The 18,713-nt window shown below is 42.6% G+C and overlaps 1 protein-coding gene across 2 annotated transcripts in view; it reads right to left on the bottom strand.

The window, feature by feature from the left end:
• SMARCAL1 (SWI/SNF related, matrix associated, actin dependent regulator of chromatin, subfamily a like 1) overlaps positions 1 to 15,202 on the bottom strand; it is a 34,588-nt gene extending 19,386 nt beyond the window's left edge. Inside the window, exons 1-9 of one of the 2 annotated variants that reach the window (XM_015868825.2) lie at positions 15,089 to 15,202; positions 13,614 to 14,525; positions 12,921 to 12,971; positions 11,038 to 11,298; positions 10,124 to 10,174; positions 6,312 to 6,495; positions 5,067 to 5,217; positions 2,346 to 2,504; positions 564 to 629 (exon numbers count right to left, since the gene is read on the bottom strand). In XM_015868825.2, the coding sequence (XP_015724311.1) occupies positions 564 to 629; positions 2,346 to 2,504; positions 5,067 to 5,217; positions 6,312 to 6,495; positions 10,124 to 10,174; positions 11,038 to 11,298; positions 12,921 to 12,971; positions 13,614 to 14,439 (1,749 nt within the window). In that variant the 5' untranslated portion in view covers positions 14,440 to 14,525; positions 15,089 to 15,202. Of the gene's footprint in view, positions 1 to 563; positions 630 to 2,345; positions 2,505 to 5,066; positions 5,218 to 6,311; positions 6,496 to 10,123; positions 10,175 to 11,037; positions 11,299 to 12,920; positions 12,972 to 13,613; positions 14,526 to 15,084 lie in introns of both variants that reach the window. The other variant, XM_015868826.2, reaches the window with a different exon arrangement.
• Positions 15,203 to 18,713: the final 3,511 nt, after the last annotated feature.

Below are 18,713 nucleotides of genomic sequence, written 5' to 3'. Positions count from 1 at the left end.
CCAGCTTAATACTTCCTCCCTTCTGTGGACCGCCTGCCTTGTTTACCTCACACTCTACTACTTCCTACTAGTTCTTTAAATTCAACTGGCAGAAGCACTTTTGTACCCCAACAACACAAGCACATTGGAGGCTTGCAGTAACAGAGCAGAGGTTAAAACTAAAGCCAAGGAAGGTACTTCTTATATAAGGTCATTTTGATATGTCATAGTGATTTGAGAGCCAAGAAGTAAATGATTATGATAATTTACGTTAAATAAGCTGCACTGATACTACTATATTCTTTCAACTCACCATGAATACATTCAGTAAGTTTTGATGTTCTCTCTTTCCCATCACCATAAAACATACCATTGGCTGTAATGCAACTAGATCAAGGGAGGTTCTGAAGTTCTTTCATTGTATGACAATTAGTGCTTAAGTCAGAGACAAATTTTGCTCTTAAAGCAACAGTTACTTGGACTTCCACAGGCACAACAGAAGAATTCAGCTGCTGGCTTAGAGAGTAACACTGCTTGGGGAATCTGGCCTTAGCTGCAGGAGGTTTGGCATGCAGCATACGTACCTTAAGTAGAGGCATGGCAGCTCGGCACCGCGCTGTTTTTATGTTCTTTAGGTAATGAGATTCATCCTGAAACAAAACAAGCATGAAAATGAAGACAGCTCTGATCCACAGTCCAACTGCAGGCTAAAGAACAAATTCCCAATGCTCTCAGCTATCTAATATTACAAGCTGGTCATCCCAGAGGATATTTCAGGTACTGGGATAGTTGCATGAAAATCTCAGATAGAAGACAGTACGGAGAGTAGTAGGCTTCCTACATTCAAACCCACAGTTGAAATTGAATGGAAATCAAACCTTAAGGCCATGAATCTCAAATGATCACAAACAAGTGAAAAGAGGTGGACAGAGACAGGCGGAGAAAGAGGAACATTAATTCTACCATCAGTGCTTGTTTGCCCCATATTTCCACCCTGATGCCCCTTTAAATGCAGCAAACATAGGAGGCCTATACATTGCTATTTCCCTAAACAAAAAGGTTACTGAAAACAATATCAGAAAAAAAGAAATCTAATTAGGATCCAACTGCTCTGCTGATAGGGCTCACCAGGTGGAAAATAGCCTCCTACTTGGGATGTCACCCCCAAACAGCCTTCATTCCTTCTGCTGTAGCAAAGCAGACGTGGACACAAAAAGTAATTGACACCCTCCAAGGGTATATTCTCATCTTTCCACATGCGGATGAGCAAGCAACCACGTATGCTTAGAACACGCTCAGTACATCTGCTCAGTCTCCTGGGTACAGCCTTCTCCTTCCCAATTAACAAATAACCTACATGGATAGCCCCAGTCAGTGAAAGAATATTGAATGTAAAAGCAGGGAAGCTCAGCATTCAGTACAACTACATACACCTGTAAAAACTGTGTCCAAATCTGAACGCACAAACACACAAAGAATATCTGAGCTCAGGGGATTCCAGTGCAGCAGCCTTAGAGCCCGAGTTGCTCTACAGAAAGCAGCAGCCCAGACAAAGCAAAAACCTGTACTTCCACTCTGAATGCCTTGTATAGAAGGGGGCAAAATTAATTCCCTCATGAGCAGTTTGGTCTCCCAAAGCCCTCATCCACTCCCATATTCCCACATGATGCTGAGAAAGAAAGTTCCAAGTGTCATAATCATGGAGACAAGAGGATCTGTTTACTGAAAACTACGCTGAGAATGTGAAACACTTGCAAGAAGGTTTTTAGACACTTACAGTTTTTACAGTCTTTAAAGCTCACTTTGAAACATAAGGTGTTTGGAATTTTTAAAATGTGAAATCTAGAAAAATGACCTTTACCACAGCTCCTAAAAAGGCGAAAAAGCAAGTTTCAGAATCATTTACAAAAGTAGCAATACATAGTACCAGTGACAGTTTAATGCACACTGTCAGTTGTGCTCAAACACAGGAAGACTTTTTGATGCTTCACCTGCATACTTGGTGTTGAGATGTTATCTGGCCTGTTGAATAAACATTAAATTCAACACCAAGTCCAATTACCAAAAATGACAAATTCCAAAGCTACTGTATTGACACAGCACATACAACACCTTAGTCTCCTGTAAGGGACATAACCACCACAGCGGAACCAGGGAGGCACCAATGAAAGAAAAAACAAGAGCCTCAAGAACCAAAAAGGTTTCAGGGAACTCTGCTGTTTCTGCTCACAGAGATAATCACAGCCACAATTCTAAGACAATTTCAGTCCTAAAAATGGCCTGCTTTACACTTCTCTGCTGTACAATCCTAAGGATACCTCATTTGCACTATATAATCAACTTCAAAACTCTAGCATACTACTTACAATAATAACGACTTGGAAAGTGCTCTTGAGTTGCTTGTCCATCTTGCTGAGGAGATCAAAGCTGATGATGTTAATCAAGCTTGCTGTTAAGCTGTCTTTGCCAGTCACTATAACATTAGTGCTTCCTGGTCTCAAGGATGGAAGCCACCTGTGAAATGCCTGGAAGAAAGGAGAGCGATTAATTGCATTGCTGTGCTCACATCCACTGCCAAGATCACCAAACCCACCACAGGTTATAAAACAGCATCCTCACAGATGCTTAGAATAAGGAACAATTCCACTTGCCTTTAGACACCAGGGAGGGCATAGAAGGGGTTTACAGCCTTCACAAGTCAGCGCTGCTAGTAATAGGAAGATCAAAAACAGCACTCAGGATGTAAGGCCAAATCCACCTTCCACAGATAGGAAGGCTCAAAAATGATTTATTCTTGCTTCTTACTGAAAAAGAAATCTGATCTGCAGTAGAAATGTGTGTAACCTCCTGACAATGCTACCTGCTGTGTTTGTAGCCAGAAAACGCAATGAACACTGTTGACAGGAAAATTCATCATTTTCCCACTCAAAAGGAAATTTCAGACTCTGAAATACAGCATTCTGAGCAGTAAACATCTCTCACTACAGCAATGTTTACTCCACAATGAAGTATAACACATCTGTACCAACTTCCACTATTCCTCCTTCTTAAAAAGCCTACCAAAAATGAAAAATACCACCATCACCCAATCACAAAAAAAAGATCAAAATGACACCACACTAGCGGTAATAGGACAGCAGATGAACTACGTATGGGAAGTAATTCAAATCAGCTTCTCAAAATGCTCCACACACTACAGGAAGATAACCTCCTGCAAACACATCTGTTAGGTACTGAGCACCCACCATTTCCCTTCTAAATCTATCCCCAACACCACCAACCTCTCTGCGACATTTCAGTCCTGCCTACCTTGCTCTCTAGAGGACTGGCTGGTACTCTAGCAGACAGGACCTGGTCTCTATAGGAATGTATTCAAGGAGTGGTAAAGGGAAATGGCATCTCTGACTCGAGCACCTTCATCTGTGGCAGTCCCCCAAGCCTCATTCTCCTGTTTATCCAGGGAAGTGGTGGAGACACTTTCCTCAGATCAAGAGAAAAGAGTGGACGTTGCACTTAGGGAGATGGTTTAGTGAACACAGCAGTTGGACTAGATGATCTTACTGGTCTTTTCCAAACTTAGTGATTCCATGAACTACATGCAGCAGGCAGATGATTCAAATGCTGACAGCATATGAGAAATTAACAATTGCCAATACTTCACCACTTACAAGCACCACAACTAAAACAGACCAGTATGTGGGCAAGGTTAGATCACAACCCAAAAAAAAAACAACCAACAAAACCATGAGGATGATGCTATGCAAAATTGACAAAGGCAGCAGAAGTAAAAAGGATCTAGAAGCTCCCAGATGTACTGCTCTGCTCTCCCCTTTGAGAAAGTTCATTGTGCCTACTTCACAGAAATGAGAATCTGAGCCTCTAAGTGTCAACACAGACCTCCAAATGCACACCTGTAGCACTTCTCAGTCCTTCTTGCTTGCTTTCCCTTGCACTTAAAATACATAAGTACTCAATGGCATGAGCCTGGGAAACTGAAAACTAAACCCCACACTTCTGAGATGAACACAATTTCAGGCTATTCGGCTCCAGAGACATAACAAGAACTTCACATTAAATGTATCTGTACAGAATGAATCGAGGTTAAAGACCATAACTTTCACCTTTTTCTATACCTTTTGTCAAACGTTTTCCTTAGATTCACATCATTCACTTACTGAAAGCAACACAGAAAATTTCAAAGCAAATCTCCTAATAAATACCTCCCACAACAGCCTCCCAGGGAATCTGGAGAGTGTAGGATAAAGGAAATGAAGCACTCAAGGAGAAAATTCTCACATTACTAAAATCTCTTAGAGCAGGATATAGGAGTTTGGCTGTAGGTACCCAGGACTTCAGTAACACGGGCCCAAGACTCCTCCCAGTAGGTCTTCAACAGGAGCCATGGATACAGAATAGGTATTGAACCACAGGTCTGTATTATCTCACTAGCCTACGGCAACTAAAAAGCCTCAGTGTACAAGTCATAACAGCGATTTCTTTCAACCAATTACATCTCCTAACCACACAAACTTTCTTGGGCTTCTGATTAATGGCGATAAAAGACTCAAAGGAGTCATACCCTTGACAGACTGAAAGACACAGTGTGACAAACATTTAATGACAATGATAATGGGACCTCATGAAAAGAGGTGAGAATGCCATCAGCTGAATTTCTATTCCAGCAAGTCCAGCTATAAAGGGATTGAATACAATCAACAATTGCTTCAATGCAACTACCGTCTTTGACATTAACGTGCAAAACACCTCTTTAGAGCTAGCTGACTTGCAGGAACAAAGTTAAGAGGCTCAGAGGAGATATTTTCTCTAGATCTCCTTTCCAACAGCTGGACCACAAAAAGAAAACTGGCCAGTAAAATAAAATAGGCATATAACAGATGGTCAGCACCACTGTTAAGCAATTTCTCTGTTCTTAAGTTTCTAAATAAGAACAGATTTTACTTCCTTCACCTGAAAACACATCTTTTTAAAAAAAAAAAAAAAAAGTTTAACTTGTCCTGATCATAACACAGAATAACCATCACTCATGCCCTCTACTGGCCATCCACATAATCTTAAACTCACAGTACCTCTGCCCATGTAAACCTCACAGAAGAAGGAGTCACCACCAGCAAGGGCCATTCCTTTTGGTAGTACGCAGCGATGCAGATTGCCTGAACAGTCTTGCCCAAACCCATGTCATCCGCCAGAAGTAAACGTCCATTCTTTAAAACTGCAAAACTGGGGAAAATAGAGAAGGGAAAATATGAGAGTCAAGAAATGAGTTACTGTCTTTTTCCTGGTAGCCAAGATGAGTACAAGTCCTCTGTCTATATTAGATGAGGAGCATTCTGTAGAACTGAGAAGTGAAAAAATTAAATCCTTCTGCAGACCATGGATGACATTATACAGTATCAAAATTGCAGTAGTATCTTTAGCTGCACAGCACCTGATGAACTACAGATGCCTTTGCAGATTAAGCCTACAAGGTGTATTTCGTGAAAGTGACCTGAGCTTTTTATTTCAGTAAACATATATCTTCTCCATTAGTCTTAATGCAGGTGAGCAGCTCACAACAGTCTTCTCTCAAAGCTTAAATAGTTCAGCCAAGCGACCCTGGATGGTTACTTAGAGACGGTGATTTAATATATGGAGCAGACTAAAGAATTTACATTTATTTAAAGAGCACATTCCATACAATTATTCATGTTCTGTCTTACGAGTTCACTCATACTGGGCTAAGAAAATACTATTTATAACATGGTCACACAAATAGCAGTAACTATGGGCTTTCCTGGATTGCATTTAAAATTCAGCAACTAAACACTAAACATGGCAGAAATAGGGCCATGTGAAAGTTCCTCTCTACATACAATTAGCAATTTTATGCCTTTCATTGTCAGGTTTCCATTTCCTGGCACTTTCCATATGCATTACTATTTTAATACAAACAAACAACAGAGATGCACTGCACTGGGTTAGGAAAAAGATGACCTTACAAAAGCATCATATGACAATTAGGCACATACTGAATCATGGGATAGAGATGAGAAATGTATCACTTCAACAATTTTATGAGACTAACAAAATGTTATTTTTCCATCCTTACTAATGATGAAGAATTATAGCTGGAAACAAATAAGTGTGTCATACAAAACACACACACAGGCACACAAAGTCAAACAAAACAAACCAGGCAAAACATGCAAGAGTCCATAACGCATCCACAAGACTATGGAGAAACAGTAAGCCCTCCCCATGAAAAAAAAATGAGGCCTGAATCTATTGAACTGTAGGCGAGGATTAGATCTTAACAGCACACAAAAAGGACCTACTTCACACCTTCCCTCTGAAAGGGCATGAGGCTTGTCACAATTTTAGAGTCCACTACTGAAAGGTCAGCATCAGGAAAATCCATCTTCTGTGATGTAGAGTTCTGTATTTGAGCAGCAAAGGCTTGTATGACTGCCTCAGGAAGTGGCTCCACTTCTACAGACACAAGGCTCTGGAACACTTTCACTGCAAACAGAGCAGTTGATTATCAGAATGGGAAACATACGCACATTAAGGACACCAAGGTAACATCCCTTGACCTCAACATCAACAACAACATTATTTCCTACCTCTACACAGCTCAAGAAAGTACTGCATCACACACTCGTGTCAGCCTGGCCTCTTCCCTGAAATCTATTTCAGCACCAAATGATGAATCACATTCCCTCCCCTCATCTTTAGACTTGATTATAAAAAACTGAAAGTCTGATACCATCATTCAGAGATGATTGCTACTAATACAGCTGGAGCTGGATTATTCACATTGAGGGCAGTTTAGGGCACACTTTACTCAGAAATGAAAGTACGGATTGGAACAAAAGAGCTCTTGAAACCCAGAAGGCAGAGGCATCTTGGGATTCTGCATTAAATATCTCTGAGGTCTCCACCATCCCTGAGTACATGGATCAGGAGTTACGAGACAATTACCTAAGGGTCACACATCCTCAGCTTTGAAAACTCTCTTCTCTTCCTGTTACCTAAATTCACACCAGTTTGGTTCTTTCTGAAATGTAGATAATCTCCAATTCACCACACTTGGATAAGAAAATTCAGAGTCAGAACTTACTCTTGTACTGCGGTCAGTGGCACTCAGCCAGCCATCCCCCAGGGACATGACACCAACAGCAGCTCCTTGCTCAGCTGGTGCACTCTGCCTTTCACCACGACAGAAGTTCTGCAAGCCAGAACCAGCCCACAGGCTGCCACCTCAATCCCTCAACACGACTGATGTTTGACTTGTGGCCTCTCTTTCAGTCTCTCTATCCTCCCCTCCACCCAAAAAAAAAGTCTTTGTAATCTAACAATAAGTTTATAAAAAAAAATAGCAGTTTAAAACACGATTGCAAGGTCCCTGCTCACTACACGTTTAGTAATCAGTCTCTGACCACTGACAGAAATAAAAGGCACCACTGTACTATGAACACAAACATTCACACACACAGATCATTTATGGCAAGGAGGCACCTTATTTCAGTAGTTGGTTTGTATATGAAGTCAGAAAGATAGGAAACTGCTCTGTTTGCAAAAGCGACCAGAGCTATGCACACTGAAACAAATACTCATGACACCAGCAGCAAATGCACCTCCAGAACTTAGCTGAAATTAGAATATCTATCTCCAAGAGGTAAGCGGCAGAATGGATCTCTGTCATACAAAGGGGAAAAGCAATTCAAAGAAATATACATATGAAAAGATTTCCATTTGTGGTTGGGCTTTGGCCAAACTTTTTAAACTCTCCAGTTCAATTTGTACTTCAATAGCAAGAACTCTCCATTCTACAGCACAAGCTTGTTATTACACTCACAGACTGAGCTGTATGTTAGCATAATTGCTACAATTTGCTCACTGATAATTCTGTTGCTATTGTTCTGTACATGAGCTGGGAGAGTGATTAAGATGTATCTGCCACCAGCATGATTCATCCAACAGACACATTTTACTGAAGTGACCTTTATATAAAGATGACTGAGCAACTAGGCAAAGAGACATTAACCTCTACAAACAGCTCCAAACTAACAGATAGCATTGCTGGAAATGGCAACCAGCTTTTTATTTTTTTTTCCCTGGCGTAGGTAAATTAACAGGCACAAAGCGAATGCTGCTCCTCTGAAAGGCACGTGCTACAAGAAACCTCAAATGCCCTCACAAATTACTCTTTGCAAGAACATCTACAGAATCTTTTGTGGTTTAGTGTTGGGTTTGATTTATTTTTTTTTTCCTTTCTGTTTGACTTTGCTTTCCTTAAATCTGTGGGATTCTGAATTAATGCAATGTGTAAAACTGCCAGCAAGCATAGTGACAGGCTGGGAGATGATGCATTTGCTCAGACTTTTTACTACAGGATGGGCCCGTAGCAGTTACAAAAGACCCTTTTAAAAAGCAGTGTGGGCTCATCAGCTCCCACTGAACCCAGAGCATGTGAGCATCACAATCCTGGAGTTTCATAATAGTCACCACCAAAACATGCTCACTTTTTTCACAGCCTGCCATTGCTACAAGGCCCTATCACAGCTTTCAGTCCTACAACCATTACTAACATAACAGGCATGCATCACAGTCACATGTAGGTAATTATTAAGTGTGCTTAAGTATCCCATGAAAGCATCAAGCTAAGTTGGCCAAAACTATTTGGAGCAATGGCATTTCAGCTCTGAAATGCTCAGTCCTAACACAACATCATTTCAAAGGATGACTGCAGAGCATCTTGCTAATGGTCCTTCTGAATCTTACCCCAATCAAACTCCACAGCCACATATACTCACACAAGTACCAGGGCAAACACATCAGGCCAACTAGAACCATAAATCATAATACTTAGTACTTGCATAATGCTATTTACCTCAAAGCACTCTATTAGCTTCACTAAACATACAAAACTAAGAAGCAGATGCACTAGGAACATGCTGCTTAGACAGGATTATTCTGCAAAGTGGCATCCACAGAAAAGTTCTGCATTTCAGTTCAGCGAGTCAGTTTCAACAGCACAGCATGGATGCATTAATGCAGGGGCCTATTGGTCAACTTCTACCAAGAGAAGGACATTGCAACAACACTATGTGCTTTGATTCCATCTGTAAGGGATGGAGTGGTTTTTTTTTAAAGCACCTTATCAACTAGCACTGAAATGTTCTAGTAGGATATAAAATCCTTCTTCAAGATGACCTTCGCTTTAAGCAAATCTACAAATTTTTGTAACAGTAACAAGCAATTCTTGTTTAGCCAACAGCGTAGGAGTGCTTGGCCAACTCAGCTGTGGAAGAAACCTGAGTTCTAACCTGCTTCATACGTCAGCTGAAAATCTGGTGTTATTAGTAGCACCAATATATAGAGGCTGAACAACATCAGCTAGACAGTCAGCATCCAGATTGCATCTGTGGATGAGCTGGATGTTATAGAAATCATCAGTTGACTTGAAGGCCTAGTACTCTGATCTGAAAAGTCAGTATTTTCTGGGTGTGAAATGAAATAGCACAATACTAAGCACACTTCTTCTATTCTGTAATAAACTAAGAGGAAGAACTGGAAGTAGAACAGCCTGGTAAGTTTTGCTCTGATCTCTCTTCTGAGCAACGGGTGGCTGTGCAGTTTTATGAATTGATGCATGCATACCAGGAAGCAAAACATTATGGGTAGGCTGGCACTGAAGATTATGAAAATAAACCTAAAGACAGCCCATAAAACTAAGGCTCGGTAGCAACCCTGCCTACCTGTTCAAAGCCTGCAAGACAAAAGATAGGAATTCGTTCTCCTGCAGTTCCTTAGTTCAGGTATAGCTGCCGTACCTTATAAGCAGTAGCAATTTTGTAAAAGTTAATATGGGTCCTCTAAGAAGCCGCACAGAAATTCAGCAAAGAACCTTACAGAAACAGGCCAGTATGAGTAATACATATTTATACAGTTTTGAGTCTGGGTAAACACTGTAAGTGTCTGACAAAGCAGAAAGACGCTTGCTTCATGGTTCATTAGCCGCTCATTTCATTGGAATGAAAAGGCTTAATCCAAGAAATGAAGCTACAATTCACTTGCCTCCCCAGAAAATAGCCCTAGACAGAAAGAAAAAGAAAAAAAAAGAAAATAAAGGTCAGCTACTCACTCAGTTTGGGATAGTCCTCCAGTAAGAAATTCCACTTTCTGGTCTTCATATCTGCAACAGTTTAAATAAATAAATAAATATACAAAACACTATTGTAACTTTCTTAAGACTGAATTCTCTACCCATAAGAATGTGGTTATCCAGCCATATATCTTCATTTCAAAACAGGTTTAACAGAATTCCTACCTTGCCCAGCCATCAGTTTTCCTCCCCTTGTCTTCACATTAAACAAAGAAAGTTAGAAACATGGACACTGAAAAGTAACATGAGGTCCTGACTTGTTTGGCAGTTGTACATCCAAGTAGCATGTGCCTACAACCCCCAGAGAAGACAGAATCCTGAATCAGTAAGACAGAGTGAGCCAAGTAGAGCTCTGCCCAAAGAACCAGAGCTCCAGGATTTGCCCTCCACGCTGTCACTGACCTGCTGTGACAGCACAAGTCACTTTATCACACTGCACCTCATTCCCACTTAACTGGTGGGAAAACTAGAGTGTACCTTTGAAATCTAAGTGCCAACAAGAGAAGTACTCTACAACTCCACTCGCCTCATAAAATATCAGTAAAGCTGATAGTAAACACAGTCTGCTCAGACAGCTGCAGCCAGTTGACAATAAATACAAGAACTTGAGCAAGGCCTCTATGCTGGCAAACTGCCATCACATCCCACCTTGAGAGCAAACATAATGCCAAGTGCTGAAATATCATCTTGACTAATAGGCTCCGAAGAAGAGATTCTCTGGCACTGTGCAGGGCACAGATACACCACTACACCAGAAGTAAGCTCTCAAAATCCTCACCAAAGCACATCCTCTCACAATATTTCAAAGGCTGATGCCCCCACACACTCCCTCTCCTCCATATCATGCACAGCACTTCAAAAGCAGCCCCAGTAATAATAAAGTAGAGACTCACCATAAATTCTGGAATTCATCTGTTTGAACACTCCAACCGCCTCTGCAGAATACCCAATATCAACCTCAAACCGAGAGCGAGAGATCAGCACACACTTCCCTTTGATGAGGGCTGCAGGTTTCTTCCAGTTCTTGCACATTGTCAAGAGGGATACTGTATCAATCCTGCTGCTGCTGAAATCAGAGCCTGATGACAAGTCAACTGCATTTTCCCCTTCCAACGGTGCCAGAATCACTGAGGAAAGTTGACTTGCTGCTTTCACTAGTAAGAAAACATAAGATACTAAGGAAAGACTGGAGAACACTGGTAAACTACTTTGGGAAAAGAAAGGACAAGAAGATGACAAGCAAGCCAGGCACCTTCACATTTAAAGGGAATTAAGATTCCTCAGTTTATCTTAGAGGGACAAAGAATAGAGAATGGTGGTACACACTGAATGCAGCAAAGTCAGGGCAACTATGCAAGAGTACAGGAATCAGGGCTCATTCAGAACTGCTACTACATTAGGCTCCTGCTGTCAGCAATCCCAAAACATGGGTCACCAGGCCAGTCCAGGCAACCTGCAGAAGCACTTTCAGAAGTAAATTGCACACGGCCATACCATTTTCACATAAAAAGCTGCAGAGATATGGTGATCAATAGTATGTGCCTGGGAAGGTTGGAAGGTGTTTCTGCAAGTAGCAAAGGAGAAAGATCTAAAAATCTGTGCCTCTCTCTTCATACGGACATCTGATAAGCAAACCCATCAAGGATAAATGCTCAGTAAGCATAGTACTGTAGGAAGGAATCTCATCCAAAACCACAGATCCCTTCTTTGTTACAAGACCATCACCTTTTATTGTAACACAGCTTGCTGTTAGACTTGTATTTCTGCACAGCCAGGTGGCTCCTGTCTTACAGTTTGCAGCAACCACCTGTGTCACGATGCTTGGGCACGGGGAGAGAAAAGACATATTTTTACCAGTTGAAGACCACAACTAACAACACTAACATGCATTACATTTTTCCCTTCTGTCTCTTTGTCAATCTATATCCACACGGCTGTCTTTATAATTACAGCTGAAGTTACAGTTTAAGAGAAAAAGAAAAGCCTGACATAATGCAATTTCCAAAAATCATTCTTCTCATTTGAAAGTTTCTTGGTGCAGGGACTCCACTCTCATCTGTACTCAATACACTTTCAAGTAAACCAGCAGCACTTAAATAATGAATGTGTGTGGCAACCCACATGGGAAGCTAGAAAACCAGCACTCAACTGTGGGTTTTTCAAAGTGCTCAACACAGGCCTAATTCTGTTCCCACTGAAATCAATAGTGATTTATCACTAGCTTCAAGACAATGCACTTCTGAAGAGCTTACCTGGCTCGTTCACCTGTCATCCCTCAATCTTTGCAGAACAAAATGACAGTACAGAAAAAGATAAAAACCATCCTTGGTAGTTCACTTTCAGCCTCACTCAGAGCTTTAGAAAATTAGACTTTTTCCTTTCCCGACACCCAAAATTAATAGGAAAAACAGTAAAGAAAAGTTTAAAAAGAACGTACTTCAACAGATCTATAAATCAAGTATTAGCCAATAACCAGTCGTCAATACAGAATCCGCTATAATCAGGCTTGTTGATTCCTAAGCAATTCAGCAACTGCAGAAAAAGTTAAATCTAAGCCAGGCATTTAGATTGCATCAAAAAAATCGTATTTCTAATATACTACAAAATGTCAAAAAATAATATGAGCCAGAAGCCTAAAAGGTGGGCATTATGTTTGAGTAGCACCATCTTTTTTTATTACTCCAGACAATAACGAAGTAAAATCACAGAGAAAGGTTACAGTGGTGATCTTAAGTCTTAAGTGCCTTTCTTATCACTCAGCAATCCATTTACTTACTGAAACTGCTGTAATGTTCCAGGCTGAAACTCCATTTTTTCGTAGTAGGATCTAAAATAGGGCAGAATATGAGTTATATGGGGTAGAAAAAAGTGGTGCTGTTAAACATTTATGCCATTTTATACATGCAGATTTCTCGATAGAGATCTGAAAGACAGAATGCTCAGGCTTACAGCTACATGGCACCAAATAAAGCCATAGGGCACATTAATGCTAAGGCAATGAGGATGGAACAGTCATTCACAGGGAGCATCAATATATGTGGGGAAACAAAAAGAGAATACAAGAAATAAAGGCATGGAAAGAAGATCAGCAACTTGCAAACTCCACTACTTGCAATAACACAGTTAATACTCAGCCCGTCAACTCGGAAGTGGCCTATTTTCCCATACTTATTCAGTAATAACTTCCTTCATTCCCAAAACACTGACCAGCTCCCAACACTAAACTTCTTCAAGCACTGTTCATATAACTCCTGATTTCTTGGCTAAATCCAAAATCAAAATTTTATGCTCAGAATTTCTTTTCAATTTCAGCTGCCTTGACTTTTCCAGCACTCCATTAATACCATCCTATATATTTGATCCCAACATTAACTCCCCCGCTAAAAGCATAATGCTTCTACAATTCCAGCATATACTGAAACTACAATCAAACAGAGCACAGAGAAAACAGCTATCAATCAATTCTTACCATAGCTTCTGGTTGGTATTGTCTTAAACAAAGCAACCAGGTCAGCATTATACCCTATTTCAACCTGGAAACGGTCTTCCCCGTATTTCACACATTTTCCTTTTGTAACGTTATTTGCTTTCTTGCAAGAGGCAGCTTTGATAGAGTCTGCAACAGCAGGGCTGGTCAGCTTCTGCATCTTACCACTGGCCCGAAAGGCACCACTTCCACCTTGTCTGTCTGTTGATCTGTTTGTATTTATCACCATTTCTGAAGCACTCAGAGTGGCGCTGCTTGGTGATGAAACAACTTTAATACCATCAGCGTTACAGTTACCAGTTAAATTAGGGAGAGATGTTCCTGTAGGGTTTTTGGAAGCTGGGTAGCACTTGGGCTGTTGGAATGTACCAGGATTAATTAAAGCTTGTTGTCCATGTTGTCCATCTGAGTAACGTTGATGGGAATAACTCAGAGAATTTGGGATCGGTGTAGGGAACTGCTTATTGCCACTTGTTTGCTTTGAGTCCTCTGAACAATTCTTTTGTTGCTCTCCCTGTGAACCAGCCATCTGTTGGTTCGCAGTGTAATGATTATAATCTTTCCGAAGATAGCTCTTCTGCTCCACAGGACTGTCTGGATTCTGTTGGGGCAGGCTAATGAACCTGACATGATTGTTTTCTTGCTTCAAGCTTCCTCGATTGTCTGGATTCTGTTCTTTTACCCGAGGCCCATTGATCCCCAGCTGCCCACCCCGCTGGGCTGCTAGCCTCTCAGCTCTCCTAGCCAAAGCCTTCTGGCGGTTCTCTTCAATTCTTCTCTTTTGCTCCTCCGTAAGGCCAGATGACATCTTCACCAGTTCAAAACAAACCTGAGTCAGTACATCAGTTATTTCATCTCAGAAGCACCCGTTTCTTGGTAGGAACGGAGGGCAGCCTAAAAAATAAAGCAGCAGGAAGTTTCAAATTTGCCCCCAGCAACAAGCTCAACGTACTGACAACACATTACTATCAGTCATCGATTCCTAACAACTTTTCAGTCCTCAGGCATCTCACAGCACATAAGAGACACACACAGAGGTGAGTGTCAGCTCCTCCCTAGAGAAAGCCCCTCTCACTGCTGTGCTTGTTTAGAGCTTACAGAAAACAAGCAGCTGGCCCCCACCACACCTCCCTTCTCCACCTGCTCCTTGGCCTCACGTGTGAGAGGCTGCCCACCTCCTCCAACACTCAGAGATGCACTAAACTAACCGTACAAAGCCAGGCTCGCTCCTCTCGTCCCCACCCCCCTCCCAGAGGTTACGTTCCATCCCTGCCCCAACCCTACGGGATAGGGAACTTCAAGGCCCACGAGCCACCCCACACCCAACACACTTCCTACCCCCGCTGCCCACAGAGGCACCACGCCGCCGACCAGGCCCCCACGCCCTACCACTGCCCCGCTGCAACCCGCTATGGGCTCAGCCCTCACCGACCCTCCCCAAACCCCCGCGTACCCACCAGCGGGCAGAGGCCAGCCCGGCCGCCACAAGGCGCGCAACACCGCAGACTACAATACCCATCAGCCCCCGCTCTGCCGCCCGATGACGCCAAGCTGTCTGAGAGGCGCGCGGCGCACTGGGAAATTGAGTCTTCCCCGCGCGGCGCCATTTTAGGGACTCTAAGGGAATCGGGGCGGGTGGGGGCGGAAGTAGATTCAGCTGTGAGGCTTCCATTGTAAGCTATGGCGTTTCCGTTGTAAGCTATGGGGCTTCCATTGTAAGCTGTGGGCTGAGGTTTTGTCCTCTGGTGCTCAGTTACAAACAGTAGTAATGCATTATGAAAAGCTATGCTGCTGCCTTCATAATACTGTAATTATTCACGTTTTTATTAAAGTTCTGGAAAAAAAAAAAGCGCTTCCATTAGTTGTAATTATACACATCAAGTTGATCTTCCTGGACAGCTGGGATTCACCTTTACTTTATGTTGGCAGGGCAGTACTAGGGGATAAAGGCAAAGAAACAGCCCTGGGGAGCCCCATTTCCTTATCCCTATCTCATACTGTGACCATCCTGTCCAGTGGCAGCTCTGGAGCCATCTGCCCCATCCCCAAATGCCATTTTCTATCACAGGCCCCTCAGCTGGGGGTGGTGCAGCCAGCTGGTTGTTTTGCAGTTTATTTATTCATCCTCTCTGCTGGTTAATTAAAAAAGGTTATCCTTAAATTGCTTCTTGATTAAGCAGCGGTGACTGTCATTAGTCAGGAGCTCGTCAGCTTGAGAAAAACAAGGCAGGCAGTGAAAGCAAGGTGTGACCTGACATGCAGCCCTATGAGCACCCATAGGACTGTCCCCAACTCATGTGAACAATTAGAGAGTTGTTTTGCAGAGAGGAGAAGAGCTCTTGGGTCTCACGGTCAGGCAGACACCCAGACAGACGTTGAAGCACTTGCTCCATATGGCACAACTTCAGCAAGGCACAAAGAACAGACCAACCATGCAGGGAACAGAGCTACAAAGCAAGAGGCCATTTGTGAGCAGTTTGCTGGTAGCACTCCAGGTGTCCTTTCAGTCTGAACATACTTCCAGCAGTGGCTTGGACTTACCCTCTACACACCAAATCAGAGTACAGAGATGCAGTAAGAAAATCCTGGGAGGGTCGGTGGGTCAGCACACCCCAGTTGATATCTCATGTTGAATGCGTCCACTTCACCTCTTTTCCAACACACTGTCACAGTTCCCTGCGTGAGTAGAGCCGTACATCTGCATCCTGCAGTGTCTATGGATCTTGGTGAACCACGTGCAGAGTCACTATGTGCATCAAGACCATCCAGGAGATGATTGGAAATGCAAGCCTCAGCCCACACTGATGGCCCTTGGATGCTCCACCTTCTCAGGGGCATTTGGAAGCCCACACAAGTTCAGCAACACCATTTCCAGTGCTCAAACATGCTAGTCTTCAACCATATGGAGAGAACTCATAACTGCTCTCTTTAAAATAAATAAATTCCATACTCATGATGGTTTTCAGCTTCTTCCCAGTTAAAGCCAGGCAAGTGACTGGACTAGGGATATTCAGGTCAGCTCTTCAGGGAAGATTTCAGTGAAGGAGAAGCAGAGAAAAGCCTGTGGATATGCAGAGTTGTTTTTGTTTGTTTGTTTGTTTTTCCTGGTTGGGAAATCAATTTGTATGTACTTTTAGTGTCTAATGTGAATACTTTATACAGTAGCTGAGGGGCTGTGTTTGGGATCCTCAGTGGGATCTGAAGGACACTGAGCCCCAGGTTAAGAGTTCAAGAGGGTGCTTGGCCTGTCCTCAGGTTTTGGACTGGACCTGGGCATGGTAGTTGACCCTGCAGCATCCATTTCTGATTCTCTGAGGGTTTCTGTTGGTAGACAGCCAATGATTCCCTCTGCTTTCTCTTTGCCACTGCACATCACGGACCATGGCTGACCCACTGGACAGCCCAGCTGCTACCACAAGTAGACTCTGAATAAGGCCCTTTCCCTGAGCACCTCTGTAGTATCAGAGTCCAAATCTGAAGTTTGCTAAATCCAGTTGCATTTAAAAACCAGATGAAAAAAGATCTCCAGAGAGCTTTGTATGTTTTTTTCTAGAATTGAAGGGTTGTTCCCCTCCTCTGACTGACACTTAGTGATGACCACTTCTTTTTTCCTGCTCCTTGTCCACTGGGTACAAGGAAAATCAGTTGCCCTCACTCTTTTAAAGCAGCCTCTTTTATCTACACAGCTTGTTCTTCCCTGGCACACTGAAGCCTCCCCGCTCTTGTTTATAGTACAACCCCACCAACAGATTGCAGGGTCTCTTTTCTGCCTTCTGTCCTTCTTGGCTGGATTCCCCTCCACAGCTCCAGTACAGAGCAATGGTCTGCACAGCACATGGCCTCCACTTTGCTGCCAAGCCACCGCCACACTCACACGGCTGCTGCATGGCTGAGCTGGCTCTTGTTTTATGCAGCCCAGGTGTGGGGAATTGTTTATTGGCATCTGAAAGAAAGATTTAAAGGAAAAAGAGAGAGAGAAAAAATATATATAAATAAATAAAAAGGAAGAAAAATCTGCATTAGGATGCAAATAGTGTTTCCAAAGCTGCTGTATTGCCAGCATTTAACACAACAGGAGGTGTGATCCCTCTCCAGGAGGCACAGGCGATGTGGTCTCTTCAAAGTCCTGTAAGTGTGCTTGAGCTCAGGCCAGAGCACGTCCCTCTGCTCAATACAAACGTTTTTTGTTGTTTTGTTTTGTTTTGTTTCCCTTTATTTATTTTCTTTGTTTTTCTCCAGATGCTGAACAGAGCTTTATCACGATGAAACGTGGCTGAACTGGCAGAAGGGTACTAAGATAGAAGGGGACAACCATGCACACACAAAGAATTTAATTGCATAAGCTTTGCTTCCCCAGGAAACCAGGCTAAAGAAACAAAAGTTCCATTTCCAGTTCTTTTCTGGAGCTTAAATTACTGGCCTGGTTTTCGAGCTCAGAATAAACAGCTAATCCTAGTGCTGTAGTATTGATATGAAGCCAGCTTTTGAGGTCCTGTTTGTTAAAGCTACCCCCCATTCTCTGCCCTTTCTCTTCCTTGTGCACAGGAGACACAGAGATCCTTTAAGCAGGAGCATCAAAAGTGATTGATGGTAAATAATTAACCAACAATAGTAACAGTCTTCTGCCCTTGCACAGGAGTAGCATCTCTCCTTGGAAGATCTCAAAGCACACTTCAGATCAAGAGGTGCAGGCAAAGAGGCAGCAGATTTCTCTGAGACACAAAGTCTGGGTTCAGGGGGGCTTCCAAGACACAGACCCAGGGTTGTGGTGTGCCAGAGACTTTCCTAAGAGTCCCAGTCTTACACTGGATTCTGGTACAACCGTTTCTCCTTATCTTCTGTGACATAGGCCGCTACTGCTTTACTGAGGAGTGTAGACAATGTAGACTCAGGGCTCTCCTCTGCCTCAATCTTTACTTAACGAAATATGCAGGAAGGTTCTTATCTTAGAAACCTCCATGAATGCAGAACATGGTAAGTGAGCCAGAATCTAGCCTTGGCAAGCAGCACACTTAAGCACACACTTAACTTGATGTGTCCGTGCTTAAGTTTGTTATTAACATTCTTCTTTCAACAGAGATT

This window comes from Coturnix japonica, chromosome 7 (assembly GCF_001577835.2).
Source record: "Coturnix japonica isolate 7356 chromosome 7, Coturnix japonica 2.1, whole genome shotgun sequence".
NCBI lineage: Eukaryota > Metazoa > Chordata > Aves > Galliformes > Phasianidae > Coturnix > Coturnix japonica.
Note: the sequence above shows the minus strand (reverse complement) of the source record. Positions and strands in the feature narration are given on the sequence as shown.